The 23,710-nt window shown below is 40.3% G+C and overlaps 1 protein-coding gene across 2 annotated transcripts in view; it reads right to left on the minus strand.

Moving 5' to 3' along the window:
• The window catches only part of ANKFY1 (ankyrin repeat and FYVE domain containing 1), an 88,246-nt gene that overhangs the window by 50,176 nt on the left and 14,360 nt on the right, over positions 1–23,710 (minus strand). For both annotated transcript variants that reach the window (XM_045824058.1, XM_045824057.1), the window contains exons 2-3: positions 14,077–14,269; positions 7,914–8,032 (exon numbers count right to left, since the gene is read on the minus strand). In XM_045824058.1, coding sequence (XP_045680014.1) covers positions 7,914–8,032; positions 14,077–14,269 — 312 coding nt within the window. The remainder of the gene's footprint in view (positions 1–7,913; positions 8,033–14,076; positions 14,270–23,710) is intronic.

Genomic DNA, 23,710 nt, shown 5'->3' on the forward strand with positions numbered 1-23,710 from the left:
ATTAAAAAGAGATATGAGGAAATGTTTAAGGAGATAAACTGTGCACTTGTAACGTAGGCAATTTATTTCACTTCTTTTATACCTCAATGAAGTTGAGCATAAAAGGAACCAGATGCGAGAGGCAGCACAGCATTGTTAATGGCATGAATACTGCAGCCAAACAGACTGAGTTCAAAGCCCAGGTGGGACACTTAATACTGTGACCTTGGGTGAGTTATTTAATACTACTGTGCTTCACAGTTTCCTCAACTATAAAATGGGAATGAACGATAGTACTTACCTCAAAGTGCTACTCTCAAGAACGAGTTGGACTTCTGGCCAAGATGGAAGTGTAGGTAGACACACTGTGCCTCCTCGCACAACCAAAACAAGGACAACAACAATTTAGGGGGGAAAAAAAAAAAACCAGAACTGACAGAAAATTGAACTGTATGAAAGTCCGACAACCAAGGCGTTAAAGTAGACATATTTATCCAGACCGGTAGGAGGGGCAGAGTCAGGGAGCCGGGACAGAGAGGGCTCGCAGCAGGATGGCTGGCAGATCCCGGGCATGCAAGGCAGCAGTGGGAGGACCCAGCAAGGTAGCGGATTGTGGAGCACAGTGCAGCGCACAAGGCAGCTGGAAGACTAGGCAGTCCCACATTTGCACACAGGTAAACCAGGAGAAACTGGAGAGCGAGACAGACCTCACAACCCAAGGTCCCAGCTCAGGGAAATAAAGCCTCAAACCTCTGATTGAAAACACCTGTGGGGGTTGAGGTGCCAGGAGAGACTCCTAGCCTCACAGGACAGTTTGTTGGAGAGACCCTCAGGGTCCTAGAACATACACAAGCCCACCCACATGGGAATCAGCAGAAGGGCCCAGTTTGCTTGGGGGAAGCGGGTGAAGTGACTGAAATCCAGCAGAGAGCAGAGCAAGTGCCATTGTTCCCTCTCGGACCCCTGCCCCACACACAGGATCACAAGCCAGCAACTGGGCTGCTCTGCCCTGGTGAACACCTAAGGCTCCACCCCTCATACATAACAGGGGCATCAAGACAAAAAAAGAAAAAATCTTCCAAACGAAAGAACAGATCAAAGCTCCAGAAAAAATACCACTAAGCGATGAAGAGATAGCCACCCTAGCAGATGCACAGTTCAAAGCACTGGTGATCAGGATCCTCATAGATTTGGTTGAATTTGATCGCAAATTATATGAAAAAATGAAGGCTACGCTAAGTGAAATGAAGGAAAATGTACAGGGAACCAACAGTGATGGGAAGGAAACTGGGACTCAAATCAATGGAGTGGACCAGAAGGAAGAAAGAAACATCCAACCAGAAAAGAATGAAGAAACAAGATTTCAGCCCTGGCTGTTATGGCTCAGTGGATTGAGCGCTAGCCTGTGAACCAAAGGGTCTCTGGTTCATTTCCCAGGTAGGGCACATGCCTGGGTTGCGGGCCAGTAGGGGCATGCAGTAGGGGCATGCCCCCAGTAGGGGCATGCAAGAGGCAATCACACATTGATATTTCTCCTCTTTCTCCCTCCCTCCCTCTCTCTCTGAAATAAATAAATAAAATGTAAAAAAATTTTTTTCAAAACAATGAAGAGGGACTTAGGAACCTCCAGGACATCTTTAAACATTCCAACATCCAAATTACAGGGGTACCAGAAGGAGAAGAGGAAAATCAACAAGTGGAAAAATTATTTGAACATATCATCAAGGAGAACCTCCCTAATCTGGTAAAAGAAATAGACTTCTAGGAAGTCCAGGAACCTCAGAGTCCCAAAGAAGTTGGACCCAAGGAGAAATACACCAAGGCACATCGTAATTACATTACCCAAGATTAAAATGAAGGAGAGGATCCTAGAAGCAGTAAGAGATAAGGAGGCAGTTACCTACAAAGAAGTTCTCATTAGACTGTCAGCTGATTTCTCAAAAGAGACCTTGCAGGCAAGAAGGGGCTGGAAAGAAGTATTCCAAGTCATGAAAGGCAAGGACCTACATCCAAGATTGCTCTACCCAGCAAAGTTATCATTTAGAATGGAAGGGCAGAAAAAGTGCTTCTCAGATAAGGTCAAGTTAAAGGAGTTCATCATCACCACACCCTTATTATATGAAATGTTAAAGGGATTTACCTAAGAAAAAGAAGATAAAAAATATGTACAGTAAAATGACAGCAAACTCACAATTATTAACAATCACACCTAAAACAAAAACAAACTAAGCAAACAACTAGAACAGGAACAGAACCATAGAAATGGAGATCACATGGAGGGTTAGCAACAGGGGAGTGGGAGGGGGAGAGAGGGGGAAAAGGTACAGAGAATAAGTAGCATAGATGGTAGGTAGAAAATAGACAGGGGGAGGGTAAGAAGAGTATGGGAAATGTAGAAGCTAAGGAACTTATGACACATGGACATGAACTAAAGGGGGGAATGTGGGAGGGTGAGGGTGTGCAAGGTGGAGGGGAGTGAAGGGGGAAAAATGGGACAACTGTTATAGCATAATCAATAAAATACATTAAAAAATAAAAACTTAAAAAAGATCAATGAGTTAATGCATGTAGAACACTCAGAACACTACCACCACATAATAAATGCTATACAAAAAATTTGCTATTATTAAAAGATTACTTTTGCTTTTTGACAGTCCATGTTATGCCAGTTTGATTTTAGAAAGCCCTATAGTAGTACCAGTTTTCACAAATTGAAAAAAAAAAAAGGCTAAAGGTGAAAACAGCATGGTTTGCACCAAGCTGTGGTAGAGGCAGTGCACACCCACTGCAGCTCTTTTTTTATTAGTGTTAATAGATTTTATGTGTTAATTGGTATAATGTAGTAGGTTATTTTTGGGGTCTAGGAATGCTAAAAAAAATTTCCATAGAAATTAACAGTAATTCTTTTTTCACCCTATGCCACTTCAGCTTACTAAAGGTTCCATAGGAAATCTCTACTTTCAAATAGTGGGGTGGAAGCTGTATTTTAAATCAACACTCAGACAGACTGAGCATAATCAAAGATGAGGGAGAAAAACACAAAAGCAACAGTGGGATTGAGTAAGGGGATACAACCTTAGATGAAAGAGATTTTTGAAGCCCTGAGACAATATCTGGAGGGGGATCAGCCGCTAGCGACAGGCCACAGGCTGGTTTGAGTGTCCTTATGTCACAGCTGCTAACCTTTCACAAAGCGAGGAATCCAAGACAGAGAAAGGAAAAAAGTCACAATGCCTTCTCTGAAAAACTATCTCACAGTATCCAACAGATGTAGACTATTGCTGTTTCTCTTAAAAACTGAAAATATCATGCAGATCCCCTGTGAGTTTGCAGTGGCACCTTACCGTGCCTCAGCATAGAGCCAGGAACCTGGCTCTTACAATGTAACCTCCCAGGTGCTGCTTTAGTGCACAGCTTTCCTACCCAGACGTGGACGGGGGAAGGAGAATGCTTTCTGTTACCAGGCATGAACACAAGGACACATTCCTGGAAACTGAATGACTCACCATAAAATCTTATGCCAGGGAACCATAAGATCTTTGCTGGAGAAAGCATGCAAGAAACTCTAGCTTCAAAACAGCCATTCCAATGTACTGGAACCTCTCACAGTGTTAGCTGCTATTGCTTAAGAGCTATAGAGAGGCTATAAACAAATCATTTTGCCTGAAGCAAGCTCTTTTACTTTATAAAGAAATATAGGGCTCTCCTGGCCTTAACATTTGTTACACTGTGTTGAGCTGATAGCTATTATTCTTTCTCTTTCCAGATAAACAATCAGTATCTTTACAAACTTACATTTTCATACTTAAAATAATCAGTAAGAAATAAATGTATACATTTTTCTTTACATTTTGAAACAATTTCAGACTTACAGAAAAGTTGTAGAGTTCCCATATACCCTTTACCCATTTTCCCCTAATATTAACATCTTATAACCATAGTAAAATTATCACAATCAGGTAATTAGGATCATATAGTACTATTAACAAATTACAGACCCTCATAAATTTTGCCAGTTTTCCCAGTAATGTCCGTTTTTAAGGTACAGAATCCAAGTGAAGATTCCGTGTTGCATTTAGTTATCACGGCTCCTTAGTGTCCTCCAATCTGTAACAGTTCCTAAATCTTATCTTTCATGACCTTAAAATTAAAGTATTTGAGTAACACTAGACAGAGAACTGTTCCTCAATTTGAGCTTGTCTGATACTTTCTCTTAATCAGATTGACGTTATACATTTCTGGCAAGAATCCTACAGAAGCGCTTGTTCCTTTGTCAGTATATTGTATCAGGCATAAAATGTTTTACAGTTTTGGACAAGGCATGATTTAAGAAATTTTTCATAAATCCAAGTATGTTTTAAACAATGCCCATTGTATCTTTATCAACATATGCTAAAATTCCTTAATAATTAATAGAATTAAAATTGTGCTTGTTTGGAATGTTGAGAAGTATCAATGTGGAGCTTAGAAAGTCAATCAAAGAATACAAAAGTTCCATGCAATAGGATTGTAATTTTGTTTACTGCTGTATCCCTAGCATCTTGAAAAGTGCCTGCCACTCAACATTTGTGATATGAATGAAATAATTTTGAGAAACAAAACACTAACAAATTCATAAAATTATTAAATTAACCTCGTTAGTGTGGGAAAAGTCCAACCATTTAAAACAGCTTTTACACTATTTATACACTTGTTTACAGGAACCTATTTCCAATCTCCCTGAAACTGCTGGCCAGCCATGCAGTTAGTGCTTCCAGGTGTCACATAACACACAGGATCCTGGGCAGCTTCACCCGCTGCAACCCTAGATTTAGGCAGCCACACCTACACCCGCCCGGGCAATTCAGCAGGACTGCTGGGCAAAACTCAATTAAACATAAATAGGGTCACACATGCTACCAGCTCCTTGGAACCCTCCCCCAGATATACTTCAAAGATAAATTGTATAAAGGAAAGTAAAGATGCCATAGTTCTACTATTAGCTATATTAGTAGGTGCCTGATCTACCAAAGCCACAAAAAACTTTCCTCTGCAGAGCAGCATTCCTGAAAGCAAACCTTACAGCAGGGATCAAACCATGCTTATTACTTACAACAGGAGAAGAGTTCAGGCACATTGAAAGTCATTAACATACTTTCCTAAACTCTAGAAAATCTGATTCATAGTAATGCAACCTTCTAGTCAGACAGTCACTGAATTGAAGTTGCTCTTACATGTTATGCTGCACTAAAAAGTAAAACTGAAATTTTTAATCTAATATTTAAATTGGACCGTTTATATGTCCGTGTATTTTTGTGTGTGTTCTTACGCAATCTTATTTGTTCTGGGGGGCAGCTGGTGTATTTCATTTTTCCCACTCTCATTCATTCTGGTCACACTCAGTACTTCACAATTACACGTGATACCATGCTATCTGAATTACCTTTTGACAGAATCCATCCAACAGAGGTTAAATGATGAGGTTAAAAAAATAAGATTATTTTATACCCTGACCACTTTCTAAAACTGTCATACCCACTTATAATGTGACTGGCAATGTGTAAGAGTACCAATTTCATAAACCCCTCAACTACTTGGGTCATCAATTTCTGATCATGTATGTATCAGAAGATGCTAACTTACTCTAAACTTTTTTCTAACAAAGCTGGATATTTTCTTATTTATCTCTTCTAATCTTTGCAAACTATCTGTTCATGTAATCAAGATTCTATCATGCATTTTGTGAAGAACACCTTGTGATCTGATGAGTTTCAACGTTATCCATAGTTGTAATAGGAAGTCAAAGACATATGGCTTCAAAAGACTTTTAAAATGGAAAAGCTCTGCTCAGATATTCTAATCATGTGCACTGGTGCCATTTCAGTAAACACTACTTCCCAAGCACATGTTTCAGTTATAGACATGAATGCATATGCGCATGGGCATGCATGTATATATATTTGTATGTTTATAACTCTGACTTGGGGACTTCAGGTTAAACCCTAGAAATGATCACACAGTGAGTTCAGTCACCATAGAGACTCATTAGGCATCTGCCTCCCTAAATCATTGAGATAAGTGCCTACTTAACCTCTGCAACACTGCTCAGGTGTTAAGTTACCTCTGACACCTTCCTAAACAGCCCAAGTTTGAGTCTTCTGTACATTAGATATAAGGCAATTATATTATCATATACATACTCCCAGCCTGAAATGATTTGGGAGGGAGAAAGAGGAGAGAAACATCAATGTGTGGTTGCCTCTCACATTCCTCCTACTGGGGACCTGGCCCACAACTCAGGCATGTGCCCTGACTGGGAACTGAACCAGTGACCCTTTGGTTTGCAGGCCAGCGCTCAATCCACTGAGCCACACCAGCCAGGGCTGAAATGATTTACTATTATTAGCCCATTTCCTCTAACATTATGAACTCTGTATGGCAAGGACTATATTATAATTATCTCAGTGTTTGTAATACTGTACATTGGAAAACAGTACCTTCTGAATTGTGAACTGATACAATTCAGCAGAATTTCCACAGAGCCAATTATTTCTGCAAGTAACTCATGATTTAATGCCTAGGTATTCTTCTTACCATATGTTGAAATTCTCATGACTATTAATAGCAGAATATAACTTAAAATTTGCTTTTTAAATTTTAATTAATTTTATTTAATCGTCATCCAAGGACATGTTTACTGATTTTACAGAGAGAGAGGAAGGGAGAAAGAGAGAGAAAAAGACTGATGTGAGAGAAACATTGATTAGCTGCCTTCTCATACATGCCCCAAATGGAAACTGAACCCACAACCCAGGTATGTGCCCTGACTGGGAATTGAACCTGCAGCCTTCTGATATATGGGACAACGTTCCAACCAACTCAGCTGCAATGGCTAGGGTTAAAATTTGCTTTTTTAAAAAAACAGCAAGCCCTGGCTAGTGTAGCTCAGTGGACTGAGCCCAGGCTGCAAACCAAAGGGTCACTAGTTCGATTCCCAGTCAAGGCACATGCCTGGGTTGCGGGCCAGGTCCCCCATGGGGGCCATGTAAGAAGCAACCACACATTGCTATTTCTCTCCCTCTCTTTCGACCTCTCTTCCCCTCTCTAAAAATAAATAAATAAAATATTTAAAACAATAAAAAAGCAGTAAAATATTATCTAAAAATGCATTTTTAAAGTCAACTTTTGAAAATACTTTAAGATCTATTTACTACCATATTTACCCAAATTCTACACAACATAAAGTGGAATAAAACAATTAAATTACAACTTCAAACAGCTCAGTGCACCTATTCAAATCCTGAAGAATGAAGCACATCCTTTGACTTTAAATAAAGAATATTGTTATTTTTTGGAGTAACTATTACTTCTGAATTCAGTTCTTACAGACCAGAAAAGGTACTCTGGCAGCTATGATTACATTTTAAGCAACTGAACAGCAGGACTTTTTTTGAAATGAGAGTCTTTTTTCTACACATGCTCCCATAATTATAGCATACTATTATATAAAAAGTTTCTGAACAGACTTAAATTTTATAGTTATAAAAGTACTGCAGCACTGCCTGGGTGGCTCAGATGGTTGGAGCAATGTCACATACACCAAAAGGCTGTGGGTTCCATCCCCAATCAGGACATGTATAGAAGACAACCAACCAATGTTTCTCTCTCTCTCTCTCTCCACCCCCCCTCCCCCTACCCTCCAAAATCAATAAATATATCCTCAGGTGAGGATTAAAAGAAAAAATACTATAGACACTCAAATATTTACTACTTATTAGCCAGGTAGTAAGCCTAATGATTCATTAATTATTTACTAGTTCACCACCACTGAGTGATAAGAAAAATATTCTACTTTCATTAAACCACAAATACTTCAAAATGACACACCTTACTTAACCTTCTGCCATGACTTCCTGTGCTGGCGGGTTTGAGTCCCCAACTGGTCAGAGGCTCACCTGACAGGTCCAGCTCCTTGGTGGAAGACAAATTGGCCAGACTCCAGCTGTCACTGCGGGCTGCCAGGACAAACTTGTGAGCATTGATGTGCCTATCTCCAACCTTTATCTTCAGATCACTGACAAAGAAACACATACACAAATATAAAAAGAAAAATGTCATCGTAACTAGGTATAGCTACAGTTCACAGCTGATAAATATCAGAATCTATTGATCAACATGCTTCTGCAAAAGAAAAAAAATCAGAGCAAATTTATTTTTCTACACTAGCACTGTTAAATAATATGATTAATATTCATATAAAAAGTAGAAAAGGTTTTAGTCAAGCTACATCATCAGGGGAGAAGATGGAAAGCACAGACACTATGATGACAGCTGTGAGACTACAATACTGCTGTGCTCCATGCCTCATTAATGCTCAAGCAGGTAAAACAGAAAACCTATGAACAAATTAGCTTCGATAAAGCAGTCAAATATATGAAACCCAATATCTAGACCCCTGTTCTCACAAACAACATTCAGACCTATTAGTGGCCATCTTTTACTCAATCATTAATAAAGACAATTGAGGTGGGGGAAATCTTTTTCTCAAATGTGTTTCCATATTTATGACATACCATCATATGAAAAGAGCTTTCCAAATATTTATGTTTATGCTCTGAAGTGTCAAATGCTCAGGGAAAAAAGCATCTAGGCAGTAAGCAAAAACCTAAGAATGACCTACTGAACTGACACAGTGTGTGCCACATGGCTAGGTTGGTAGCATTCCAAAGTCATTAATTATCATCATCCTACTTACATTTAGGTCTTTTTAAAATTTTCAAACCCCTCTTTAAAAAATAATGGTTAAGTTGGAAAGCCTTTAGAAACTAAGTACATAAAAACTGTCACATAAAAAAAAACGAAAAAAAAAAAATAACTATTATATGCTTTAACTCATCCACTTAAAAAACCCAACCAGAACATTGTTTCTATGTAATGCTTGATGCAGACACATTTTACCATGCAAAAGCACTGTCTAGGATATACTTTGTAATTATGTAAGCATATCAACAATTCTAGCCCTGGCTGGTGTAGCTCAGTGGATTGAGCACAGGCTGCAAATCAAAGGGTCATGGGTTCAATTCCCAGTCAGGGCACATGCCTGGGTTGTGAGCCAGGTCCCCAGTGGGGGCCATGTGAGAGGCAACCACACATTGATGTTTTTCTCCCTCTCTTTCTCCCTCCTGTCCCCTCTCTCTAAAAATTAAAAAAATAAAATCTTAAAAAAAATCTTAAAAAAAACTCTAGTTCTATTAAAGACCAAGTTACAACTAATTATGTTAGGTCAGAAAAGTAACAGAATATTCATTACTTGAAATAATTACAAACTAACGCAGTAGAGTATTACTAATTAATATAAATGAAATGGACTTAATACTCAACTTCAAACAGAACATAAAATTCTGTCTCAAATCATATCTTATGGTAAAGTTTTTAAAATTTAATGACAACAGAAATCTATTTACAATCCACAATTTTTACATTCTAAATTTATTTATCAAGTATTGAATTCTAGTAATTTAAATGAATATTTACTGTTTACTATTTTAGCCACAAATTGTAAAAATAAATGTTTCTATAAAATTCCTACTACTATTCATGAATGTTAGGTCAAAATTTTTTCTCTTTCATAGGCTAACATGCCAAAGAGAAATAAAGGTAAGAATTTCACTAATAATTTCAAATACTAATTTTTTAAATATTCAAAAATGGAAAACTGAACAAGTCTATGAGGACTCTACAGAAATAATTAAGAGGCTGGTAATTATTTTCACTTCATTCTAAGTAGTTAAAGAGCACTTCCTTTTAAAACATGGACACTAGGATGCTGTCACAAGAATAAATAAGGAGATTCTTGCTAGAGTTTCTTGATCAAACACTTTAATGGGAAAAATTATAAGCTTGGTTGCTAAAAGAATCAATGTAGTAAATAACTACACAAATCATCGTTTTTAACTATCTTATGGGACAAAGGCCTTCTCCTGAACTTAAGTAAAAACAAACTGACACATTTCTACACTAAAAAATTTTAACACTGATACACATAAAAAAATACTATTTAAATTTTTCAATAAAATGCATGTTTTATGGGAAAAAGCATTTTTTTCTATATTGGTAAAAGAGCAACTGCTTCAGAAACTTATTTTCCAATTTCAGTCCAATCTCAGTCCTCTGTGAGGGCTCCAATCCCCACCGCATATTTAATTGTAGATAGGTATTCAACCTTTAGATAAAGGACAGGTGGAGAGGGACCCACTGGAACCATGAAATCACACCATAGCTGACTTAGTAACAGGCGGCCAGGAGGGGAAATTGCCCAGTCTCATGCCCATTATATCCCAGAAAGACTACAGTATTATGCATGCAATTGATTGATAAGTGGTTGAAAAAGAAATGTAAATTCTAATGGTGAAAACCTTGGAGAGTGGGACAAAAGTGCTTGTAACAGAAAAATGTCAGAATTCCCCACCTAGCTGAACAGAAATAAAGTTTTTATTTGTCTATGGGGAAAAAAAGAGAAAAATTTAAAAAAGGCAATGAACTATATTTTACAAGTGGCTATATCCATTCAATTAGGCTGACCTTTATTCAGTGTATAGCATTTCCAATTTTTTTGGTATTAATTTTTTTTTTTTTAGAAATGATTAAGCTACTCCATTTCCTATATTAATCTTAACATCCCGTCTATTCTGTACCTACCAATCTGTACTTTTTATCCCTGCACCTTTTCCCTCATTCTCCTGTTCCTCCTCCCAACCTATAGCCCTCCAAATGATCTCCATATCTATGATTGTTTCTGTTCTGCTTGTTTGCTTAGTTTTAGATTCAAGTGTTGATAGTTGTGAATTTGTTGCCATTTTAATGTCCGTAGTTTTGATCTTTTTATTAAATAAGTTCATATAATAATGGCTTAGTGACGATGAACTCCTTTAGCTTTACCTTGTCTGGGAAGCACTTTATCTGCCCTTCGATTCTAATTGATAGCTTTGTTGTATAAAGTAATCTTGGCTGTAGGTCCCTGCTTTTTATGACTTTGAATATTTCCTGCCAGTCCCTACTAGCCTGCCAAGTTTCTTTTCAGAAATCAGCTGACAGCCTTATGGGAACTCCTTTGTAGGTAACTGTCTGCTTTTCTCTTGCTGCTCTTAAGATTCTCTCTTTATCTTTAACCTTTTGCATTTTAATTATGATGTGTCTTGGAGTGGGCCTCTTTGAATCCATTTTGTTTGGGACTCTCTTTGCTTCCTGGACTTACATGTCCATTGCCTTCACCAAATTATGGAAGTTTTCTTTCATTATTTTTTCAAATAGATTTCAACTTTCTTGCTCTTTCTCTTCTCTTTCCAGCACTCCTTATGATTCGAATACTGGTATGTTTGAAGTTGCTCCAGAGGCTCCTTAGCCTATCCTTGTTTTTTTGGATACTTTTTTCTTCTTGCTGTTCTGATTACGTATTTTTTTTCTTCCTTATGTTCCAGAATCATTGATTTGACTCTCAGCTTCATCCACTTCACTGTTGGCCCCCTATGAAATTTTTTTTTACTTCACTTTGTGTAACCTTAATTTCTGCTTGAGTCTTTTTTATGTTGTTGAAGTACCCAATGAGCTCCTGAAGCATCCCAATAACCAGTGTTCTGAACTCTGCATCTGATAGATTGCTTATTTCCATTTTGTTTACTTCTTTTTCTGGAGTTTTGTCCTGTTCTTTCTTTTGGGCCGTAGTTCTTTGTCTCCTCATTTTGGTAGCCTCACTGTGTTTGTTTCTATGTATTAGGTAGAGCTGCTTTGAATCCCTATCTTAGTAGTGTGGCCTAGTGTAGAAAAGCACATCAGGCCCTGGCTTGTGTGGCTCAGTGGATTGAGCCCTGGCCTGCAAACCAAAAGGTCGCTGGTTTAATTCCAGTCAGGGCACATACCTGGGTTGTGTGACCAGCTGGGGGAGTGAGAGAGGCAACCAATCTATGTAACTCTCACATATCTCAGTGTTTCCCTCCCTGTCTCCATTCCTTCCCCTCTCTCTAAAAAATAAATAAATAAAATCTTTGAAAAGCACATCAGTAAGTTGGTTGGGGTGGAGCCTTAGGTAACTGCCAGGGCAGGGCAACCAGTGTGAACCAGGTTGATGAAGTTCTGATACGGTGTCTCTGCTTGTGGCTCTGTATAGGGGGAGGGCTCAGAAAGGGGATAATGCTGTTGCCCAGCCTCTGGAGTGTCTGGGAGAAAGCTATCCCCCAGCACTCACCCTAATGCCAGACACTTCAATTTCTCCCTGTACACTGCTGGTGTCCTTCCAGCTGCTGCCCCAGGGCTAGAGCCCAGAGGGAGTGAGTCTGTGTAAGTCCTAAGTCCTAAGTCCACTGTGGGCCCTTTAAGAGGAGATTCCTGAGAATTGCATAGTTTCTTCTGCTGCCACAACCCCCACTTGTTTTTACAGCCAGAAGTTATGGGGACTTATCTTCCTGGCACTGGAACCCTGGGCTGAGTGAGACCCCTTGCTCCTGAGATATCCCTCCCAACATTTTTTTCTTTTTTAAAAAAAGATTTTCTTTCTTTGTTTATTTTCAGAGAGAAGGGAAGGGAGGGAGAAAGAAATGGAGAGAACCATTAATGTGTGGTTGCTTCTTGCATGCCTCTTAATGGGGACTTGCCCTGCAACCCAGGCTTGTGCCCTGACTGGGAATCGAACTGGCAATCCTTTGGTTTGTAGGCCGGCGCTCAATCCACTAAACCACACAAGCCAGGGCCCCTCTCGATTTTTATCCACCACACATGGGTGTGAGACTGCACATACTGCGTCTTCCTGTCTCTGCCCCTCCTACCCATCTGGATGAATGTGACTTCTTTTAATTCTCTGGCTGTGGGATTTTCATACTGCTCAATTATCTGATGATTCTAGGTGATAACTGTTTTAGAGTTTAGTTGTAATTTTTGCTTTGGCTGTGTGAGAAGACGAGTTGTATTTATCTATGCCTCCATCTTGACCGGAAGTTGATTTTGATCTATTTTAAATGTCATAATTTATTTTGAAATTTTACTAAGCCTTATATAGTCCAATCATCCATTTCACTAGTAGCCAAATCCCTTCTTCTCTGCATATTCACATCCATGTTTCTTTTCCATACCACTGTCATCATTCTAATTCAGTCCTTAATCATTTCTGGTCTGAACTACTTACAACATCACAACTGCGCTCCAGCTCTCTTCTCTTTAGAATTTCATCTATATAATGTTACCAGGTTAATCTTCCTGGAACACTTTGATTGTGACAGTCCTACAACTCAAAAATACTGTTCCAACGCTTTCTAGAGGATCAAGTCCAAATTCCTCATCTTAGCATCCCAATACAACCCACCCAATACAACCCACCCAATACATTCCCCCTCTCCCAGTGTTTCCCTATATGGACATGTACTCTTAAAAGGCCCCTTCACTATATTCTAAATCCTCTGCATATTCCCTTGGTTGAGCCTATTCTTAGCTACTCCCTCTACTAGTAATATCACCGTCTTTTCTATTAAATCCTACATAGGCCTTAACATTTACCTCAAAATTCACTTAATTACAGCACCTAACAACTGAGTACCTACTATATGCTGAACACTGTCGAAGTGCTTAAAACATGTATTTATTAATCCTCACAACAACCCTAAAGCAGGGAGTAGTATTATATCCCCATATGCAGATTAGGAACTGGAGGCATAGAACTCCAGGTCACACAGAAAGTAAATGACCAGCAGAGCTTCTAAGATAGGCTGTGTAGCTCCAGAATCCACTTTCAACCATCATGCTATACTGCCCACTAGTTTCCAGACTCCTTCTTTGACCACCCCAAGAGAAAGTGACTTCTTCTCTCTGAATCCCTGGACATGTAAGCTAATTCCTGTTTGCACCAGACATGCTATCACCATTACTCCCTCGCTCTGTGCCCAAGATAAGCAGGAAACAGACTAAATCTTGCCTGAAGGAACTTATGTTTTAGAAACTAAAGGTTTGCTAAGATCCCCATTAGAGAGAAATAAACTTGGAAAGAAAGTCAACAAGGGAGGAGAAGTTACAAGGTGGCCTGGGTATAAAGGTAAAGGGCTGGCTTCCCCAAACTGGCCGTGTCCAGGAGCTCACCTATACTGCTCCTGCTCATAGAGGTCAGCCACGATCATCAGCAGGCGGCTGATGAAGGACTCATTGCTGTTATCCTTGTTTGCTTGCGCAGCCAAAAGACTACATCTCTTCTCTGTCTCTGCCAATTTCTTCTGCAGCTTGACATATTCTTGTCGGAGAAGCATCAAGTGCTTCTCCAACTTGGCCACCTCCTCTGCAAGGGAAACAAAGAGTCACGTTTACCATAGCAGGTATAAAGCAGACAATATTCACTAATCTCTCATTTCACAGATAGGGTGGCTACCAAGATGACCAGTCACATGTTTCTACTACTTCTGATACTCCCAGAGGACCAAAAATGGTTCTGTTTCAGTGTGCCACTGGGTCACGAGGCCCAAAAGACCATCATGGTCCAGAGGTTTCTCAGTTTCCCTTGAAGATCAATATTCAATACGACAATGAATAGACACATTTACCCTGCAAATCCTTTACCATGAAGCTAGGAGTCTCAAGGAAAGATAATCAAACCTGCCTGGGAGGATTTTTCTTTTTATCCTTACCAGAGGACATGCTCATTGATTTTAAAGAGAGGGGAAGGGAGGGAGAGAAAGATGGATTGGTTGCCTTTCATAAGACCCCCAACCCCAACAGGAGACCAAACCCGCAACCTAGGCATGTATGCTGACCAGGAAGCGAATCCATGATCCTTCAGTTTATGGGATGAGTCTCCAACCCACTGAGCCCCCTGGCCAGGGTGCCTAGGAGGCTTTTTCAAGCCACTAGTAGAAGTAACTAACTTTCACATGTCACACAATGTTCTAAAAGCTTTCTGGGAATTCTCTCATAAGCTTCATGACAACCACATGAGGTAGGTCATATTACTAGCCACATTTTACAGGTGAGGACACTGAGGTTAAATATTTGCATAAGGTCACAAAGCTGGTGAGAGGTGGGGCTGGGAGTAGCCCAGGTATTCTCACTCCTGGGCCTGTGATTTTCACCTACCACCCCACGCCATCCAACTCCTGCCTTTCCTCAAGAGAGGATCAGGGCAGTCAACAATGATTCAAATGGAAGCGAGTCATATTCCACAGGTGTGCCGGGGCAGATTAAAAAAGTTGAGAACCACTATATTTGATTCATTAAATCCACACAGGTCTACCAAGTGCCTACTAGGTATGTGTCAGACACTACACAATGGTAAGCAAAATCAGACATATCTTTCCTAAAAGCTTTTAGTTATGGGGAAAGTAAACTTTTATATAATAAAAATTATAACAATCAAATGCAAAACTGTAACTCCAAAGAGTATTAGAAGGAAAGAACAAAACTGTAAGAACCTATAATAAAGAAATTTAACTTAGGACATCAGAAAAGGCTTCCCCTAAGGACGTAACAGTCAAGAAACTTCTCCTTCATCTCAGCTCTAGGGTCTTAGTGGGGAACCATGCAACCATGCAAATTGGTACTTTCATAAATCAGGATCTAACTATGGAACCATGGTGTTGCTCTGGCTGTTCCCTGGGCCTCAACTAAGCCCCCTCACCCCTTCACCTCCCAGCACAGGTATTCCAAACCTTAACACCATCCTCAAGCCCATCTCCCACCCAGTCTGCCTTATTCTGAGCTAATGCCTTGAGAAAACTGAGCTGCGGCCAACAACTTCCACTGTACCAGTAACTACTTCTACCTACTCCATGCTTTCTTAGAGAAAGCATGTATCTCCCTCTGGTCCAAGTTTAATCCCTCCACCTATGCTCCAAACCCACCACCCTCCTCTGGTCCTCTGCTTTATCATCAACCATCCCTTCTCCAGCAACTTCAATCTCTTTCACCTCGTCTTCATCAGCACACGAACTTTTCCAAGTCTAAACAAAACCCTCCTTCCACACCACACCTGCCTTCCTTCTCTAGACACCACACACCATTTCCTCACCCACCGTTCCCCTGTCATCCCTCCTTCTGTCCCCACAGTGTTAAGGGAGTGACCTAAACTTCTCTTACCAATGATCTAATTGCCAAGCCCAAGAGAGACACTTGCCAGTGGTTCTCCTCCTGGGCCTGTACAACACAGCATGACAGTCTTGCCCATCCTTTTCTTCTATTCTTTCAGCAACCATGTGCCACACCCTCCCACGTGCCACACCCTCTTTCCCATTCTGGTTGCCTCTCACCTGCTTCCCTACATCCCACCCAACCCTTAACCACTGACATTCCCCAGGGTTCTACCCTTGGCCCTCTTCTCAAATGTATGTTCTCTCAAGGCAGTTCCCCCAGTTCTCAGGGCTGTGGTTGAGACTACAATCTAGGGGCCAATGATGCACAGATCCACCTCCAGTTCAGAGCTCTTACCCATCTGCCCAACTGACATTTCTCCCTAGTGGCCCACAGACACCTCAGATTCACTATGCCCAAACAAAACTTCAAGCAAATTTGCTCTCCCCTCGTATGGCCCCTATGTATACTAAGAAGTGACACCACCATTTAGCCTAGTTACCTGAAGATGAAATGCGGGAATAATCTTAGATGTCTCCCACCCACTTACATGACCCCATCCCTCCCCAACTGAAAAACTGACTTTCCCACTTAAACATCTCTGGGAATCCTTCCTGCCTTCTGTATCCCCGCCTCTACTATGACTTTAATTCAGATCTTCACTCCTATCTGTTCTCAACGTGCAAGGATTTACACCTGCATCTCAGAGTCTATCACAGGGCCTGACACAGAGGCTCTCACCAAGCATTTGGTCAATTCAGTGAAACAGGTGAAATCCAGTTTTATAAAAAAATGATTCCTTTCCTCTCTTAAACTACATCCCTCTCCCACCTGCTGCCCAGTAACTAACTCTTTAAAAACATGGAAACAATAAAAAACTGGTTCAAAAACATAGGAATGGCTAAATAAACTAAGTGGTACATGAGTTTGAAGTTATTATGCAACTATTAGTGTTTTCAAAGAAATATGTAATACTAAATATGTATATTCAGAAAATATTAACAGAAAAAAGACTGTGAAACTATATTTTATAACCCCTTTTTATAAACATTCATATATTTATAATAAAATCCAGCCATTGTTAATATGAGAATGGTTTGTGTGACATCAATGTAACCTGGCAGCCAAGGAGAGCAGACTGGAATGTACATTCATGAACAACCACTTCACTGTACTAGTCAGTGGGGGCAGTGGACACCATTGAGCGAGCGTGTGTATGGTGTGGCTATTGCATGCAAAGTAACTGAGTGAGCAATGAATCTGCGTCAAATTTTACTTTACGCTTGAACATTCCTCTGCCAAAACTACTCAGATGATTCAGAAGGCCACAGCTATGACCAACTGGTGACTGGCAGCTTCATCACGGCAATGCACCTGCTCATGCATCATTTCTCATGCAGAGTTTTTTGGTGAAACATCAAATCACCCAGGTAATTCAGTCCCCCTGTAGCCCAGATTTGGTGCCCTGCAACTTCTGGCTTTTCGCAAAACTAAAATCACCTTTGAAAGGAAAGAGATTTCAGACCATCTATGAGATTCAGGAAAATACTATGGGGCAGCTGATGACAACTGGGAGAATTATACCTATTTTGAAGGGGACTGAGGTGTCATTGTCCTATGTACAATGTTTCTTGTATCTTCTTCAATAAATGTCTCTACTTTTCATATTATGTGGCTGGATACAATCTGGACAAGGCTCATATATGAGGAAAAAAGATAAATTCAATAAATACCCCAAAATATCAGCAGGTCTAAGTGAGAGGGGATATTGGGAGATTTTTCTTATCTGTACAACATTATCTATAAGGAACTCAAAACAGGAGGGGCAAAAATAAAATTTATAGTCACAAAAATTTGGAGAATACATTGGGAAATTATGAGAATATTTGCCTTCAAGAGTAGAAAGTTGCTGGTTGCTTTATCTCATCCTTAAAATGAGACCGTAAAAGTTCTGTTTCAATCATCTTCTCAGGCAGTCCCTGTAAATTTATTTGGATATCAGTTATACACATATAATTCTAAAACCTGTGGCAACAGCCCTAAGTCTTGCACCCGAATTCCTGACATAAATTTCCAGCTGTAGCCTAGACATTCACAGAAGACACAAACTACAAAGATTATGATCAGAGATGAGGTGAGATAAAAGAAGGGCTTTAGGATAACTTAGGGCTCTTATTCATGAAATCGGAGGTGCCCTCCAGACAGCCTCTTTTGTAGAGGGAAACACAGATCACAAGTGCACATGTCAGTGGTATTGTGATTGCCACATCAGTTCACAGTATAAGAAAAATGTTCCCATGGCTAAGATGTTATCCTGTGGGGAATATTGTCTCCTTGCATACAGTAATCAGTGTGCTCTGTAAGTGTCACCATGCTGTAGAGTTCTTACAGGAAAGAGAGTAAAAGTACCATTCTGAGCAACAATGAAGAAAAAAGCTACAGCACAGTGCAGCAGTGAAGGGTGCAGGCTCTGGAGCTACACTGACTAAGGTCAATGGCCCCACCGCTTTCCAGTTGTAACACCACCTTAGGCAAGAGTGCTGTAAACATCCAATGTGTTAATACATACAATGACCTTAGAAGAGTATCTGCTCTCCAGAATGTGGCCAATAAATATGAGTGGTCATCATTCTGAAAAAGGCAACACAACACAGTCTTTAGGAGCACATACCCTGGAGCCTCACTTGACTGGATTGGAATCCCAGGTTGTCCATTTACCAGCTGTGTGACCTTGGCAAACTACTTACTCCTCTCTGGGCTTCGGTATTTTCATGTGGAAAATGGGAATAATAGCATCTCAGAGTGGTAGTCGAGGAAAAAAATTGAATTAAAGTAGGTTAAATCACCTAGAATGGTGTCTGGTTTAAAGATTTACTACTACTACCACTAATTTACAAAGTGGCTAGTTTTCAGCTGTGGTTTCTTCTTTCTCTCCCTCCAACTTTGCTTTTGAAAAATAAACCTAAAAATTTAAATAACAGACAAAAACTTTCACTTCACCAAAAGAGCTATGCTAAGTATCAGTAAAGAATGTCAGCAGCTTGTATTGTACTTGCCACGTTTCTTTCCTAAATAATACCCATCTGCCCTTGACCAATGCAGTCTGCAGTCAGACGCTTTGATGTGCTGACAGGTCATCAGTCTTGACTGAACCAAAGATGCTTGAGGGGGGAAAAATGCCTGCATTCACTATGAAGAGTCTAAAATAAAGAGACTGATATCAACTGCAAAAATAATAGTAATAATAATAATAATAATAATAATAATCAGCAAGTCATAGGAGAGTCAGAAAAGAAACCCAGAATGATCCTTCTAGGCCAGGAGTTGGCAAACGTCTTCTGTGAAGGGCCAGATGGTAAATATTTCAGATTCTTTGTGCCTCAGTCTCTGTAGCAACTATTCGACCCTGCCATTGCAATACAAAAACACAAATGAATTTGTATGACTGTTCCTCCAACACAAATTTTATTTATAAACACTGAAAACTGGATTTCACACAATTTTCACATGCCATAATACAGCTATCTTTTGATTTTTCATCAACCATGTAAAAAATTTTATATATATATATCCCTGACCAGTGTGGCTCAGTTGGTTGGACCCTGCAAAGCAAAAAATTGCCAGCTGCCTCCTGGTCAGGGCACACGCCTGAGTTGCCAAGTTTGTCAGGTCCCCAGTCAGGGCTTGTAGGAGAAACAATCAACCATGTATCTCTCACACATCAGTGTTTCTCTCCCTTTCTTTCCCCTCCCTTCCTCTCTAAAAAAAAATAAGTAAAATCTTAAAAATAAATTAAATACATACGCATGCACACACACACAATTCTTGGCTCAAGGGTTGTAGAAAAACAAGTCTCAGGTCAGATTTAGCCAACAGGCCATAGTTTACCATTTGTGATTTTTTAAGAATTAGTATGCCAGAATGAAGATAAGAGCCAAATGAAAAGAGAAGAAAATAGTTAATCTGTCCCAAATGCCTAGAATTCTATGCTGAATTCACATAAATGAAGTGTTATGTAGGCAGGCATACACTGATGTAGCCTATATGAAAATATAGGTTGTGCAAATACTACACCTGTCATTTTATGTACAGGACTTGAGCATCTGTGGATTTTGGTACCCACAGGTGTCCTGGAATGAATCCCCGGTGGATACTGGGGGCTGACTGCAAATGGAGAGTTATACTACACTCATGGATTGAAGTCTCAATATTGTTAAAATGTCAACTCTCTCCAAATTGATCTGCAATTCAACACCAATAAAAATTTCAGATTTTTCTTGGTAGAACTTACTTAACAAGATGATTCTAAAATTTATAGGAAAATGCAAAGCACCTTGAATAGCCAAAACAATTTTGGGGAAAAAAAATAAGAAATGTGTAGTACTTTACATGACTTCATTTCAATACCTGTTATAAAGCTCCAGTAATTGGGACAATACCATACTGGCATCAAGACAGCTAACTTAAAAAAAAAAAAAAAAAGACAGACAGACATTCGGAGCAATAGAATAAAATCCAGAAATAGACCTATACATATATAGTCAAGTAGTTTGATGACAGAGCCAAAGCACCTGAATGACAAAAAAAAAAAATAATGAGATTGGAACAATGGAGTACCCATGTATAAAAAAGTGAACCTGCCCTGGCTGGGTGGCTCAATAAGTTGGAGCATCATCCCCGAACACCAAATGGTTGCAGGGTCAATCCCTGGTGGGGGCACATGCCCAGGTTATGGGTTCAATCCCCGGATAGGGTACATACAGGAGGAAACCTAATGTTTCTCACATTAATGTTTCTCTCTCTCCCTCTCTAAAATCAATAAACATATCCTCAGGTGAGGATTAAAAAAAGAAAGAAAAGAAAAAATGAACCACAACTGTTACACCACATGATATACTTATATACAAAAGTTAACTCAAAATAGATCACAGATCTAAATGCTTTGGACCAGTGTAGGGAACCGCTTCTTGAGACATGGAAATGTGGCCCAGCACCCACATGGAAAACCAGTGGGGGGTGAGTCAGCACACAGGACCACACCCATGAAGAAGTTCTCCCGTGGGAAACCAGGCCTGCATTATACCTAGGCTGCTTTGTGACTTGCTCTTGCTAAAACTCTCTCACCCTGAGTTCAGGCAGCGAGCACTTGCTGCATTATCTTTAAAGTAACTTCCTGAAGTCTGTGCTAATTCTGCCAAGGACTGAAGTGTAACCAGACCTGTTACTCTTATTGTTCCCTTGCATTTCCAACATTTTTCAATGGACTGAATTTACAAATTTGGGTCCTAGCAGTCCCTGGATGCCCCCTTGTCTTAATCCTTATTTGTGCTTTATTATATATATATATATTATAGTTATTTTCTTAAGATCGCATTTGGAAACAGCAAATAGTAGGTTTCACAGGCTTAACAACTGCAATTGAATTAAAAAACAAAAAGGGGGGAGATATTGGGAACTGCCCTGCCTGGTTGCAGGAGCTGTAACCCCCTCCCGCCCCCACAAGGCTAAGGCTGAGTGAGTGACCTTCAGACCATAAGCCACTAAAGAGACAAAGTCAATCTCCCTGGCAGGGGCGCCACCTGTGCTCCTTTTATTTCACCCTGCCTGGTACGCAATGCTTGATCAGTTAGCCAATGACGGGCAAGATTCCCCAAGGGGAGAACGACCTAAGACAGGCACAATCATGGGGAGGCCCCAGGGAAGGACTTGGGGGGCTACAGCAAAAGGGGGTGATGGACCCTCACCCCTCGGCTTTGACATAGCCTAAGTCCTCATTCTGTCTGCGAGAAGTCTCCTAATCTCTTGGCTGCCTTACTTCCCCTACCTGACTTAAGCCTGAAACAATGACAGAGGGCAGTGTAGCCCTATGCTGGAAAGGGTGGGTTCCCCGGGCGATCAGGCCTAAGAAAGAATATGTAAATTCCTGTGAAACCTGCTTTGCTAAGAATGCTCTCAATTATATAAAGGTCCGAGCAGGAAATGAGTTTGTTTCCCAAAGTTTTGTTGCCCTTTAGCTAACAGACCCTGACTCAAAATAGGCCCTCAGAGTTCTTTGTATGCTATCTATTGTTTGATCCTTACTGCCTGACAATGATTAATGAGCTTTACCTGTATTCCGTGCAAAACGAACCCAATAAAAGCCCACTGAGGAAAAGCTCTTGGCCCTTCTCCTTTGAGAGATCGGCCACCTTTCCTCCCCAAACAGATGTCTTAGTAGACTTATTCTCACCCCACCCCCAGGGGGCCCTGAGGGCAGAGCCCACCCCCCCCCCGCCCCAGACCAGGGGTGTCAAACTCATTTTCACTAGGGGTCACATCAGCCTCGAGGTTCCCTTCAAAGGGCCGAATGTAATTTCAACTCCTTAACAGTTAAGGAGTAGTTACATTTATACAGTCCTAAAATTTTTGGTCCTTTGAAAGCAACTGTGAGGCTGATGCAGTCTCTGGTGAAAATGAGTTTGACACCCCTGTTCTAGACTAAACCATAGAAAAAATATTAGTGGCCTCAGATGAGGCGAAACTATATAAACTGGGCAAAAAGAATGAGTTAGAGAAGAAAACTGGTAAGCTGGAAATTATCAAATTTAAAAAATTGTTCTTCAAAACACAGTGAACAGGACAGCCACAGACAAGGAGAAAATATGTGCAAAACATACAACCAAAAAGGACTTTTAGCCACACTACATTAAGAATTCTTATGATAACGCAATAAAAAACAGAAAAAAATGGGAACACTTCACCAAAGAAAATAAATGCATGGCAAATAAGCATATAAAAACATGCATAGCATTAGCTATTAAGGAAATGCTAATTAAAACCACGATGAGATACCACTTACACACATACCCACTAGAATGGCTAAAATTAAAAAGTGTTAGCAAATATGTAGAGAACTAGAACTCTCATACATTGCTAGTGAGAATGCAAAATGGCACAGCCACTTTGGAAAACAGTGTGACAGTTTCCCATAAGGTAAACATATACTTGCCTATGACCCACCCAACAACTCCACTACCAGGTATTTACCAAACAGAAATGAAGACATCGCCACAAAAACTGGAAACTCAAATGTCCCATTAGCAAATGGACTGAAGTTGTAGTAGATACATACACTACATCATGTGCCACTTAAATACATTTCAGTAAATGATAGACCATATATACAATGGTGGTCCATTGTACATATAAACTGAAGTTTGTGGTGTTGAAAAGACAAGGCTGGACCCAACTATGAGGTTGAATTTACTGCTAACTCTGACTGGTTTAAATAGATGAGAAGGTTGCTCTTGCATTTTTGAGAGCAACATACCATCCAGACTGAGGAAGACCTGGAAACTTTGGGGCCACGTGAGCTACAGTCACAGCCGCATAAGTGAGTGCATGAAGCACCAGGACAGAAGCTGGGCAGAAGCTGAGGGAGCGTTCGCACCTCACAGGATCAACTTCGACAAGTATCCCCCAGGCGACTTTCGGAAAGTTGGTGTGAGACATCCCACTTAAAGAAGAACCAGAGCTTCTGCCCCACTGCCAACCTCAATAGACCATGGACCTGGGTCAGTGAACAGACACGGGTAAATGCCGACAAAAACAAATCTGGAGCCATTACTGATGCAGTGCGATCACTGATGCGGTGCGATCGGGCTACTACAGAGCTCTGGGG

The sequence above is a fragment of the Phyllostomus hastatus genome, unplaced genomic scaffold (genome assembly GCF_019186645.2).
Source record: "Phyllostomus hastatus isolate PE091 unplaced genomic scaffold, TTU_PhHast_1.1 phas_scaffold_55, whole genome shotgun sequence".
Lineage (NCBI taxonomy): Eukaryota > Metazoa > Chordata > Mammalia > Chiroptera > Phyllostomidae > Phyllostomus > Phyllostomus hastatus.